The sequence below is a fragment of the Phyllobates terribilis genome, unplaced genomic scaffold, assembly GCF_046119375.1.
Source record: "Phyllobates terribilis strain yellow unplaced genomic scaffold, ASM4611937v1 Scaffold_1__5_contigs__length_1240528914, whole genome shotgun sequence".
Classification (NCBI taxonomy): domain Eukaryota; kingdom Metazoa; phylum Chordata; class Amphibia; order Anura; family Dendrobatidae; genus Phyllobates; species Phyllobates terribilis.
This window is the reverse complement of record NW_027362761.1, coordinates 218,526,162-218,540,575: the sequence shown is the minus strand read 5'-3', so window position 1 is coordinate 218,540,575 and position 14,414 is coordinate 218,526,162. Positions and strand designations below refer to the sequence as shown.

The 14,414-nt window shown below is 41.7% G+C and overlaps 1 protein-coding gene across 2 annotated transcripts in view; it reads right to left on the bottom strand.

Annotated features, from left to right (window-relative positions):
- Positions 1-14,414, bottom strand: part of LRRC2 (leucine rich repeat containing 2) — a 637,261-nt gene that overhangs the window by 25,693 nt on the left and 597,154 nt on the right. For both annotated transcript variants that reach the window (XM_073653022.1, XM_073653032.1), the window contains exon 6: positions 3,221-3,366. In XM_073653022.1, coding sequence (XP_073509123.1) covers positions 3,221-3,366 — 146 coding nt within the window. The remainder of the gene's footprint in view (positions 1-3,220; positions 3,367-14,414) is intronic.

Here is a 14,414-nt window from a genome sequence, read left to right as displayed (position 1 = left end):
ATCCCTATCCTGGAGTGTATGGTATCCCTCATCCTGGTATTCATGGCACCCCATCCCTCATCCCCAATCCCGGTATGCGTAGCACCCCTCATTCCCAATCCCAGTATGCGTGGCACCCCTCATCCCCAATCCAGGTATGCGTGGCACCCCTGATCCCCAATCCCGGTATGTGTGGCACCCCTCATTCCCAATCTCGGTATGCGTGGCACCAATCATCCCCAATCCCGGAATGTGTGGCACCCCTCATCCCCAATCCAGGTATGCATGGCACCCCTCATCCCCAATCCCGGTATGCGTGGCACCCCTCATCCCCAATCTCAGTATGCGTGGCACCCCTCACCCCCAATCCTGGAACGCGTGGAACCCCTCATCCCCAATCCCAGTATGCATGTCACCCCTCATCCCCAATCCCGTTATGCGTGGCTTCCTCATCCCCAATCCCGGTATGCGTGGCACCCCTCATCCCCAATCCCGGTAAGCGTGGCACCCTTCATCCGCAATCCCGGTATGTATGGCACCCCTCATCCCCAATCCCGGTATGCGTGGCACCCCTCATCTTCAATTCCGGTATGCGTGGCACCCCTCATCCCCAATCCCGGAATGTGTGGCACCCCTCACCCCCAGTCCCGGAATGCGTGGCAGCCCTCATCCCCAATCCCGGTATGCGTGTCATCCCTCATCCCCAATCCTGGTATGCATGGCTTCCTCATCCCCCAATCCTGGTATGTGTGGTACCCCTCACCCCCCCATCCTGGTATGCGTGGTACCCCTTGGTACCCCTCACCCCCCAATCCTGGTATGCATGGTACCCCTCACCCCCCAATCCTGGTATGCGTGGTACCCCTCACCCCCCTCACCCCCCTCACAAAAAAAATAAACACTTATACTCACCTTTCTTCTCTGTACTCCAGCGCAGCTGCGTCCTGCTCTGCCGGAGGCCGGGGGAGGAATGCGGTGCCGAAACACCGCGCTGTCCGGCGCCATTTTGCTGAAGACACACTGTAAATGTGTCTTCAGTAAAATGGCGCCGGTAGCGCTATGCGCATGTGCCGATCCAACGCCTCACTCCTGCCCTGGTCTCCTGCGAAGAGAGGCACCGCGGCAACGCTCCTCCCGGTCAGGTAACTATGCAAGTATGGCGCCGGAGATCGTGGTATGCGTTCAGTGCCTACGCATACCGCAATCTCCGGCGCCATACACCTCCTCTCACCTGTAACGACTGGATGCTTGCTTCTGTCTGGAGCCAGACTGCGCATCACGCATGCGCAGTCTTCATCCCCGGTTATATTATAGATATATATATTTTTTCACTTTTATATATAAATATATTTCTAAAGGTGACATGAAATTCCCACCAGATGTCGGTAACAACCCATCCACACGGGCAAAGAAATCAAACCATAGCTATCCATAAATTAAGTTATGTGTAATAATGTGAAATGACACAAGGAAAAAAAGTATTGAGCACCTCCTGTATGGATAAACTAGTCACATGCATTGCTCAGGTATAATTTTGGCCCATTTTTCTACAAAAACACTCTTCAAATCCTGAAGGTTCAGGCTCCTTCTATGAACTCTAAGTGTTAGTTTCTTCCACAAATTTTCTATTATATTCAAGTCAGGTGATTGGCTGGGCCATTCTGTCTGCTTTATTTTCTTTCTCTGAAACCAATTGAGTTTCCTTAGCTGTGTGTTTGGGATCATTGCCTTGCTGAAATGTCCACCCTCATTTCATCTTTATCTTCCTGTCTCGATACATTTGTCCATTCATCCTTCCTTCAATTATATGAAGTTTGCCAGTGACATATGCTGAAAATCAGCCCCACACCATGATGTTCCCACCTCCAACCTTCACTGTTGGTATGGTGTTTTTGGGGTGATATGCAATGCCTTTTGGCCCACAAACATTGTGTGTATTATGGCATCTAAGAGTTCAACTTTGGTATCATCTGGCCAGACTATATTCTCCCAGTATTTAACAGGCTTGTCAAAATGTTGTTGAGCAAACTTTACATGTGCTTGAACATTAGTATATATCAAAATGGTCAGGTAATACTTCCCAAGATACAATTGAAACACATAAGCTTCTACTAAATTAGTTCAGCTTAAAAGGAAGATATAAAAACCGGTGAATTAAAAATGTATTATTTTATTATAATATTCTTTAAAAAATACGAATTTTTTAAAACAATTAAAAAGCAGGGACCTTCAGATTCCCTATGTATAAGCTTCCCCAACAGTATAGTTATTATATATAGCCCAATAACAAAATGATAATGGTTATATATATGAGTACATCCTTGAAAAAGAGCACCAAATGCAATGTCACAATAAATAAATATATATACAGCAGGATTCAGTATCATTAAGAAATGTAAAGTGCCAGTGTATATAAAGATTGAGAAGACAAATAAATCCTAGCTAGCATATAAGAAAAGAAGGGGGATTTGCAGGGTAACAATAACAAAGACAATGTATATCAATCACCAGCAAACAATGACAGTATCCTCAAATCCCTAAATATATATTAAGAGAATCATCCAATTTTGGGATATAAGGTAAAGGTCGCAGAGAGATGTAGAGATGGAATAGCAGGCTAGTACTTACATATGTTGGGAACTTATAGGGAAACAACCCCGACGACACCGTTTCGCGAGTGCTTCTTCAGAGGGGGGCATCGTCGGGGTTGTTTCCCTATAAGTTCCCAACATATGTAAGTACTAGCCTGATATTCCATCTCTACATCTCTCTGCATACCTTTACCTTTTATCCCAAAATTGGATATATAAGACCTCACAGCTCACAGTGCATGTCAGACCAAATAAGATTCATGAGCTCAAAGAACTGCCCAGGGAGCTCAGAGACAGCATTGTGGCAAGGCACAGATCTGGCCAAGGTTACAACAGAATTTCTGCAGTACTCAAGGTTCCTAAGAGCACAATGGCCTCCATATTCCTTAAATGGAAGAAGTCTAAATTGTCTAAAACAAATAGAACTGGTTGAATTTGATTTTGTTGCTGTGACAGTGTGTTTATTTGATTGCAAGCCTCACTGTCATTTGACCGGTCATTAGAAAAAATAGTACTTCCAATTACACTGACCGTTTCTCCATGTTTCTTATTATACCTTCCATATGTCAATAAATAATGTGTGCAAGTCAATCAAAAATAGGAAACTGAGCCTCATGATAGCATTGATTTTCAGCATGAATCCCATTTACCTGTCTATGTCCTGTGGAAGATCCTTTAAGTTGTTACTGCTTATGTCCAACCATTGCAAACTTGACATCCGTAAGACACAAATTGGAATAGAAGAGAATTTGTTTGCCGACAAATCAACAAAAGTGACCTTTTTCAGATTGCTCAACTGGAAAGAAAACAAGAAACATTCATGACAATAAAGATTGTAGATATGGTCCACGACTCCACAATATTAAAGAAGTATACACGGTAAATATAATTAAAGCAAGACAAACTCATTATTTTTCTTCTCTTCAAACTTAAAATAATTACAAGTCCTTAAATGTACATGTTTTTAATATTCCATTGTAGCGCAAATTGCAGGGATTATCATTGTTATACTTCATATCACGTGGTTTGTAATGTAATATCAAATCACATTATATTGAAATGAACTGTGCCCCATACATTGTCTTAAAGTGTAACTAAACGTTCATATATTTGTTTTATATGATATAGAAAATCTATAGGTTCTTGCTCTGCTGTGTTACTGCTTACAATCTTTCAAGGGTCTCTGAACCTTGACCCAACCAATCAACATATAAAAAATGCTTTAACCAAAGTCACTAATAATCTGTTAACTTTCCAAGGGTCACGATATTGCTCCTTACTTCTAGACTTGTCCTCCAGCTTTGACTTTTCTGTTACAAATTGTCCACAAACTTCTCCTGAATCACCTTACTGACCCAACATTTATTGTCCCCCAATCTCCTCTATATTTTGGTGTCCATACAGGCTCCTTCTTGGGCCCTTTACTTCTCACCATCTATACATTTGACGTAGAACATCTTAAAAAAAATCATAGCTTTAAATAACACATTTACGATTGCAATGGCCTCAATTTACTTTTCTGCTATCAAGTGCTCCAGAGTGTGTATCAGCTACATGACCCTTATTCTTTTCCTCCACCCCTCTAAAACTGAACATGGAACTTAAAAAAAATTAAAATTCATAATTTTTATCAGCTCTTACTCAAACTCCTTACCGGAACTTTCAATCACAATTAATGCCTTTAAACTTTAATGAGTTTCCTGGTCTGCTACCTGATAGCCCCTGATTTAACTTACTACATATTGTTGCATGACTTTGATTAGCTTGGCCCTTTTTACTGTGTGAGCTCTTATTGTTCGTGATGAATAGACTGCACTTCCCAAAATGAAGGGGCTAAAGCAAGCTCTGTGTAGACACGCACAGCCAGGGACAAAGGGGAGATTTTATTTTCAAGGTCTTCAGAATTGTGAATGCCGCTCTGGAGTTTAATACAAAGCAAGAGGAGTACTTTTGTATTTGCCAATTTTTTCCACTTTTTATATACGTAAATTAATTATTCTTGTAAATTGTTCAAAAGTAGACATTTCCTTTAAATTCATATAGCAATAATTCAAAAACTGTGCCCTGTGTTAACCTAGGTTTTTATTGTCTAATCTTTTTCATACATAGAAAAACATTTTGTAGGACAAAGATGCCAAAATGGGGACCAAAGTAGCCGTGACCTATTTCATATAAATGCATAATGATATATATTGCTTACATATCCAGCACTATGTTTGTGATGAACTTATGTTGTATTTTTGTTCCTGGGTTAATTTATCATCAGTGACTGCCATTTTGATGCAATTACTTTTTTCTCTGCTGCAGATCTAGGTGACTGCCAGCTTTCTTAGTACACAGTACATTGACAGAAAGCTGCTTATGAGCTGTGGGAGAGTGGCTACACAGACAAGTTGACTAGGAGACATGAGACACCGAGTCTCATTAGTCGTAGTGTTTTATTTCTGATAAAACACTGATTATATTAAAACAGCAACACACAGCCTAGTAATTGACACATCATTGTAATTGGGGTCTCAGCCCCTACATCATGCTTCTCTCAGATTACATAACAAAAACCTGACAGATTCCCTTTAAAAGGTGAGCAATACTATAAACTGTATATACAATTCAAAAATTAGGATTGCTCAGCTCATTTCCACACCTGAAGGCAAGGGGGGTAGGTGATGTCACTTTTACCGATACCTGCTGGGAAGCATATAGGATCAGCAGGTACCTGTCCTATTCTGATGAATTCAATATAGGTTCCAAAGCAATACGATATAATTTCATATAAGCACTATGGATTCAGTAAAGTATTGGTTTCAGTACTGTATACTGTACTATTTGTATCTCACCAATAGGTTTGTAGGTGCCAAGTATAAAGTGCTCCTTTTAAACAATGATCTGTTGGTAATCTTCAGATTTCATGATGCTTAGCACACAGTCAAGTCATCCAGTGCCAAAGGCAGCAAAACAACCCCAAAACATTTTTGAACCCCCACCATATTTGACTGAAGGTACTGTTTTCTTTTCTTTATAGGACTCATTCAGTTTTTGGTAAACCGTAGAATGATGAGCTTTACCAAACAGCTCTATCTTGGTCTCATCTTTCCACAAGATGCTTTCCGGAAGGATTCTGGCTTACTTGCATACATTTTGGCAAACTGCAGTTTAGATTTTTTTTGTCTCTGTGTCAGCAGTGGGGTCCTCTTGAATCTCCTACCATAGTGTTTCATTTCATTCAAAGTTTGTGTTGACAATGATGCACACTGAACCTGCAGGACAGCTTGAATTTCTTTTGAACTTGATTGGGGCTGCTTATCTTCCATTCGGACTATCCTGTGATGCAACCTTTCATCAAGTTTTCTCTGCCATCCATGTCCAGGGAGATTAGCTATAGTGCCATGGGTTGTATACTTCTTGATCATAGAATCATAAAATGTTAGAGTTGGAAGAGATCTCCAGGTCATCGTGTCCAACCCCCTGCTCAATGCAGGATTCACTAAACCATCTCAGACAGATATCTGTCCAGCCTCTGTTTGAAGACGTCCATTGAAGGAGAACGCACCACCTCTCGTGGCCGCCTGTTCCACTCATTGATCACCCTCACTGTCAAAAAAGTTTTTCTAATATCTAATCTGTATCTTCTCTCATTCAGTTTCATCCCATTGCTTCTAGTCTTTCTTTGTGCAAATGATAATAAAGCTGATCCCCTTTATAGTGTCACATCCCTTCAGATATTTGTAGACAGTTATTAAGTCTATTATGTTGTGCACACCGTTTTCCATGCTTAGTGTAGCACATACAGACACACAATGCAAAGATTGAGTCAACTTATCCCCTTTTTATATGGTTTCAGAGGGGATTTTCATATTGCCCACACCTGTTACTTGCCACAAGCGAGTTTGAATGAGCATGCTTGAAACAAAGTTGTTTACCCACAATTTTGGAAAGTGCCAACAATTTTGTCCGGCCTATTTTTGGGGTTTTGTGTGAATTGATGTCCAATTTGCTTTTTTTTCTCAGTTTTTTTGTGTTGTTCCAATACACACAAAGGAAATCAACATGTGTAAAACAAAACATGTGTAAAAGTAATAATTTTCTGGGAGAAATACTTCATTTTCTGTAACAATTTCAAGGGTGCTAAGCACTTTAGGCCTGACTGTATATATATATATACAGTGAGGAACATAAGTATTTGATACACTGCAGATTTTGCAAGTTTTCCCACCTACAAAGAATGGAGAGGTTTGTAATTTTTATTGTAGGTACACTTCAACTGTGAGAGACAGAATCTAAAGAAAAAATCCAGAAAATCACATTGTATGATTTTTACTTAATTAATTTGCATTATATTGCATGAAATAAGTATTTGATACAATAGAAAGCAGAACTTAATATTTGGTATTGAAACCTTTGTTTGTAGTTACAGAGATCAGATATTTCCTGTAGTTCTTGACCAAGTTTTCACATACTGCAGCAGGGATTTTGGCCCACTCCTCCTCAGGTTTCGGGGCTGTCACTGGGCAACATTGAGTGTCAGCTCCCTCCAAAAATTTTCTATTGGGCTCAAGTCTGGAGACTGGCTAGGCCACTCGAGGACCTTGAAATGCTTCTTACGGAGCAACTCTTTAGTTGCCCTGGCTGTGTGTTTAGGGTCATTGTCATGCTGGAAGACCCAGCCACGACCCATCTTCAATGCTCTTACTGAGGGAAGGAGCTTGTTGGCCAAAATCTTGCGATGCATGACCCCATTCTTCCTCCCTTCATTATGGTGCAGTCATCCTGTTCCCTTTACAGAAAAGCACCTCCAAAGTATGATGTTTTCCCCACCATGCATCACTGTTTGGATGGTGTTCTTGGGGTTGTACTCATCCTTCTTCTTCCTCCAAACATAGCGAGTAGAGTTGATACCAAAGATTTCTATTTTGGTCTCATCTGGCCACTTTACCTTCTCCCATGCCTCCTCTGGATCATCCAGATGGTCAGTGGCAAACTTCAAATGGGCCTGGACATGTGCTCGCGTGAGCAGGGGGACTTTGCATGCCCTGCAGGAATTTAATCCATGAAGGCGCAGTGTGTTACTAATGGTAATGTTTGATACTGTGGTCCCAGCTCTCTACAGGTCATTTACCAGGTCCTCCCATGTAGTTCTGGGCTGGTTCCTGACCTTTCTCAGAATCATCCTTACCCCACGGGGCTCCCCGAGGAAGCTACGCGAAACGCGCGTCGGGGCTGCAGTCTGGCTGGGTGGTGACCTGTGTCCCTATGGGTAAGACTCTCATTGCATGCACTTTATTAATATGATTGTCTGGATCCTTTTCTTTGCTACTTAGGCCTCCAGTGTACAATATATGACCTTCTGTGCGATCTTAAATGTCTAGACTGATCTACCTTTATCCCATAGGGACCCATCAATATTTGCCAGTTCTGTATCGTGCTCTTTCCTACCGCGTTTGATCTTTTGTTACATGTGGTATATGTGATTTTAATTTTTCTATAAATAAAAATTATCTTTTACGCTTATAATTGTCATTGAGGGTTTCATACTCCATTTTTGTGTAGGTTTAATGTTTGCTAGGGAGTACCCTGACCACTTATTATGATATTGTATGGTGATGTTCGGTCCAATTTTTTTCAAGATCTTGTATGAAGCCTCAGACTGAGGAAAATTGACAGTCATCTTGTGTTTCTTCCATTTTCTAATAATTGCACCAAAAATTGTTGCTTTCTCAACAAGCTGCTTGCCTATTGTCCTGTAGCCCATCCCAGCTTTGTGCAGGTCTACAATTTTGTCTCTGGTGTCCTTAGACAGCTCTTTGGCCGTGGCCATGGTGGAGAGGTTGGAGTGTGATTGATTGAGTGTGTGGACAGGTGTTTTTTATACAGCTAATGAGTTTAAACAGGTGCAATTAATATAGGTAATGAGTGCAGAGTAGTAGGGCTTCTTAAAGAAAAACCAACAGGTCTGTGAAAGCCAGATTTCTTGCTGGTTCGTAAGTGATCAAATACTTATTTCATGCAATAAAATGCAATTAAATTATTTAAAAATCATACAATGTGATTTTCTGGATTTTTTTTAGATTCTGTCTCTCACAGTTGAAGTGTACCTAAGATAAAAATGACAGACCTCTCAATTCTTTGTAGGTGGGAAAACTTGCAAAATCAGCAGTGTATCAAATACTTATTTTCCCCACTGTATATGTTCCGTATTTTATAAGACGCACCACAAATTTTGGGGTGGAAAATAGGAAAAAAATGTTTATAAATAAAATGGTGATGCGTCTTATAATCCGTTTTAATAATAGCTTTCTTGGGGGCCGGCACATGTGCAGAATGATATTTCAGGAAATCTGCGCATGCACTACCTCCGGCGGCCATTTTCCCGAAGCCCACCACATGGAACTGAATGAGAAAGGGGACTCCGCTCAGCAGTGTCGACATCTAATCAGCGCCCAGTACTGCTGCATTGCCGCACTTCTGCCTCAGCCGGCCTCCTGTGATCCTGCTCCTCCGCCTTCGACCCCCCTCCCCAGTAAGCTCATTTCGGATTACAGACACATCCCCATTTTCCTCCCAATTTTGGAGGAAAAAAGTGTGTCTTATAAGCCGAAAAATACGGTGTATGTGTATATATATACAGTACAGACCAAAAGTTTGGACACACCTTCTCATTTAAAGATTTTTCTGTATTTTCATGACTATGAAAATTGTACATTCACACTGAAGGCATCAAATCTATGAATTAACACATGTGGAATTATATACTTAGCAAAAAAGTGTGAAACAACTGAAAATATGTCTTATATTCTAGGTTCTTCAAAGTAGCCACCTTTTGCTTTGATGACTGATTTGCACACCCTTGGCATTCTCTTGATGAGCTTCAAGAGGTAGTCACCGGAAATGCTCTTCCAACAATCTTGAAGGAGTTCCCAGAGATGCTTAGCACTTGTTGGCCCTTTTGCCTTTACTCTGCGGTCCAGCTCACCCCAAATCATCTCGATTGGGTTCAGGTCTGGTGACTGTGGAGGCCAGGTCATCTGGCTTAGCACCCCATCACTTTCATTCTTGGTCAAATAGCCCTTACACAGCCTGGAGGTGTGTTTGGGGTCATTGTCCTGTTGAAAAATAAATGATGGTCCAACTAAACGCAAACCGGATGGAATAGCATGCCGCTGCAAGATGCTGTGGTAGCCATGCTGGTTCAGTATGCCTTCAATTTTGAATAAATCCCCAACAGTGTCACCAGCAAAGCACCCCCACACCATCACACCTCCTCCTCCATGCTTCACGGTGGGAACCAGGCATGTAGAGTCCATCCGTTCACCTTTTCTGCTTCGCACAAAGACACGGTGGTTGGAACCAAATATCTCAAATTTGGACTCATCAGACCAAAGCACAGATTTCCACTGGTCTTATGTCCATTCCCTGTGTTCTTTAGCCCAAACAAGTCTCTTCTGCTTGTCACCTGTCCTTAGCAATGGTTTCCTAGCAGCTATTTTACCATGAAGGCCTTCTGCACAAAGTCTCCTCTTAACAGTTGTTGAAGAGATGTGGCTGCTGCTAGAAGTCTGTGTGGCATTGACCTGGTCCCTAATCTGAGCTGCTGTTAAGCTGCGATTTCTGAGGCTGGTGACTCGGATAAACTTATCCTCAGAAGCAGAGGTGACTCTTGGTCTTCCTTTCCTGGGGCGGTCCTCATGTGAGCCAGTTTCTTTGTAGCGCTTGATGGTTTTTGCAACTGCACTTGGGGACACTTTCAAAGTTTTCCCAATTTTTCGCACTGACTGACCTTCATTTCTTAAAGTAATGATGGCCACTCGTTTTTCTTTACATAGCTACTTTTTTCTTGCCATAATACAAATTCTAACTGTCTATTCAGTAGGACTATCAGTTGTGTATCCACCAGACTTCTGCACAACACAAGTGATGGTCCCAGCCCCATTTATAAGGCAAGAAATCCCACTTATTAAACCTGACAGGGCACACCTGTGAAGTAAAAACCATTTCCGGTGACTACCTCTTGAAGCTCATCAAGAGAATGGCAAGAGTGTGCAAAGCAGTCATCAAAGCAAAAGGTGGCTACTTTGAAGAACCTAGAATATAAGACATATTTTCAGTTGTTTCACACTTTTTTGTTAAGTATATAATTCCACATGTGTTAATTCATAGGTTTGATGCCTTCAGTGTGAATGTACAATTTTCATAGTCATGAAAATACAGAAAAATCTTTAAATGACAAGGTGTGTCCAAACTTTTGGTCTGTACTGTATATATATATATATATATATATATATATATATATATATATATACGCATACACACTCTTATTTTTAGTGAGCCTTGAATATTAGCTATTGTATACCACTGGTTATACTATTGTCAGTCATCCTGTTTTTATCTTTTAAAATTCATTCATGCAACATTTATTTCTGACTTCCCTTTATCTGACTTTGTACAGTGCATGGCCTTTATTTAAGTTCCATTTAGAATGCTGTGTTTTACAATGCTTTTACGCCTTCCACCGCAGCTTCCACTGTTATATTTAATCATTATTGTCATCTTTAGTTGCTAGGCTCTCAAATTGCTTCTTATCTTAATAATTTTAGAACTATAACTTTGGCATTAAAAAGCACCACTGGTTTCCTTTTCTCTTTGACAGTTAGTTTCCGTTGAAAGCAAAGGACACTACGCCCCTGACTTGAACTAGGTGTTTGATTAATGGGTGTATTTTCATTTCTGCTCAGCTCTATTTTGTGCCATTGAAAAGGAGTTGCTGATAAGATTTGTTGCTTATGGTTTCAGCATGAAAAGCTTGGCTGCACAGCATCAAACAAAACCAAAGGTCTGAATGTCAACATAGAAAAAAAATGACACCTAAGCAATAACTATATGCGCATCCATTAGGCACACCTTATTAATACACAGTATGCAAAATATCACCAATCCACAGCTATAAAGATGGTAAGTGATGTTCTATGCGTTTCAAATAATGTGATATACTTTTTAAAAATTTATAAATAGCAAATATCACTGCAGGATATAATCTTATGATATCAACATGGTATTATAAAACCTCAAAAAAAACCATAAATATGTAAAATATATAATGTCAGTTTGATGTACAATGCAGAGTTATGGATCTTAAAAGGGTATAGGAAAGATATATTGATAGATAGACAACACATAAACGATAACAATAACTCATTGTACATTTCAATATCTAGAGTAAATAATTATACTAATTGTAAGTTTGTAACTAGTGATGAGTGATGACTAAAATGCTCAGGTGCTCATTGCTCGGGTCAAGCAAATTGGAATGCTCGAGTGCTCGACCCGAGCAACGAGCCCAATGTAAGTCTATGGGAAACTCAAGCATTTTTGTGGCCCCCCCGGAGGTCTGCAGGGGGCCTAGAAATTGCAGAAATCAATGGGAACAGTGCTGAAATGACATGGGAACAGCATGGGGAAGACCCCTGGAAGCATCTCTGACTCCCAGGTCACTATTGTCAACAATGTTGTCAGAGTATTACGCCACTTTTACGGGCTCACAATAAAACATACAAAAATGAAACCAAAATGTCAAAAATGGGAAAAATGTCAAGGAACATCCTCTCCAGGGTAATGACTTGTATATAAGGCAAAATAAATAACCAAAAACAAAAATGATCCTCCACACATTTGGCTATGTTCACACGTAGCGTTTTTGATGCATTTTGCACTTTTCATTGCTTTCAACGGTGAAAAATACATTCACCGGTAAATGTCATTTTAACATTTTGCTTCCTTATCTGGCCATGTGGTGTGTGTGACATGATCAGACACATCCATACAGTGCTGAAAAGACATGTGAACAGCATGGGGAAGACCCCTGGAAGCATCTTTGACTCCCAGGTCACTGCCTAAAACCGTGGTCATCAGATGCGATCTCATATTACTGCGGTAATAATACAGACATTTTTGGCAATGTGACAAATACTAAACTCCATTTAAAATGGGCAAGGCTTGTGGCAAGGGACGGGGAAGTGGATGTAATGTTGATGGTGCATGCAGAGGCTGAGGCCATGGGCAAGATGAAACTGTGTCTGCTGAGGGAGCACAACAAACACCCACATCATGCTGAACTACCTTCCTGTCCCAATTTATACAGGGCAGCGGAACACCACTCTTGAAGCCAGATCAGTGTGAAAAGGTTGTTGGTTTGATAGCAGATATTGCTTCCAGTCAGTTTGCCGCCATCACCACCCTGTCTTCCACATGGTCCAGTCTCAGTAGCCGTGAGTCTTAACCACATTATTATTATTACTATAGTGCCATTTATTCCATGGCGCTTTACATGTGAAAAAGGGGTATACATCTCAAAAGCAATTACAATAATCTTGAATCAAAATGTGACAGTGACTGGAACAGGAGAGGAGAGGACCCTGCCCGCGAGGGCTCACAGTCTACAAGGGATGGTGAGGATACAGTATGTAAGGATAGAGCTGATCATGCAGCGGTATGGTGGAGCGAGGGTTACTGCAGGTTGTAAGCTTGTCGGAAGAGGTGGATCTTCAGGTGCCTTTTGAAGGTTTCAACAGTAGGCGAGAGTCAGAAATATTGGGGTAGAGAGTTCCAGAGTAGGGGGGATGCATGAGAGAAATATTGTATGCGATTGTGGAGAGAGAAGGTAAGAAGGGAATAGAGAAGGAGATCTTGTGAGGATCGGAGGTTGTGTGCTGGTAAGTACGGGGAGAATAGGTCAAAGATATATGGAGGAGACAGGTTGTGGATGGCTTTGCATGCCAAGGTTAGAATTTTGAACTGGAGTCTATGGGCAATGGTGAGCCAGTGAAAGGATTGACAGAGAGGAGAGGCCAGGGAATAGCAGGGGGACAGGTGGATTAGTCGGCTAACATAGTTTAGAATAGATTGGAGGGGTGCGAGAGTATTAGAAGGGAGGCCACAGAGCAGGAGGTTGCAATAGTCGAGGCAGGAGATGATGAGGGCATGCACTAGTGTTTTTGTAGATTCGTGGTTGAGGAATGTGCGGATCCGTGAGATTTTTATTTACTTGGAGTTGGCATATTCCTCACCTTAATCCTCCTTCCTCCCATCATTCCGAGTGCCCTGAGACAACTGATCCCACACTTGGACACTCCGAAGAGCTGTTTTGTTCATCTTTCCATTTATAGATTCTGGCTTCTCGTTCGGTCCACTCGGAAGTCGAAAGAGCTTGGATATGTGGCTTGAAGGAGAGATTTGATTCCAGGGTTACCCTAAGAGCTGTTCACTTTTCCATTTATAGATTTGGGTCTCTCCCCCGGCCCGCTTCAAGCAGGACAACAGAAGATCACATGTAGTGATGCCTAAATATTTCAGCAGGCATGGTCACCCGAAGGTGACGGTCGTAAAGTGCCGATTACTGTTGCAAAAGGTGGATGATGATGAGACACAATGGACAGAAAGTGAGGAGGAGGACCAGGGTGCTGAAGTGGAAGACGAAGCAGTGGACGATGAAGTCACTGACCCAACCTGGCAAGGGGACATGCAGAGCGAGGACGACAGCACACAGGGGGAGGGAGGCGTAGCACCACAACAGGCAGGAGCAAGCAGTGTGGTGGCCACAGACACAAGGCGGGCAACCGTTCCCTGGAACACCAACAAGACGGAAGTTGCCAGTACAACTATTAGGTCTTTCTGAGTTTGGTTCTTTTTTAAAGACTATTTAGATAACCCCAAAAAAGGCCATTTGCAACATCTGCCAGGCCAGCATTAGCAAGAGCACCAAAACTACCCGCCTGACCACCACCACATGCTCAGGCACATGACAGCAAAGCACCCGACTAGCTGGGCCGAATCCCAGGGTCCAGAAACAGTGTC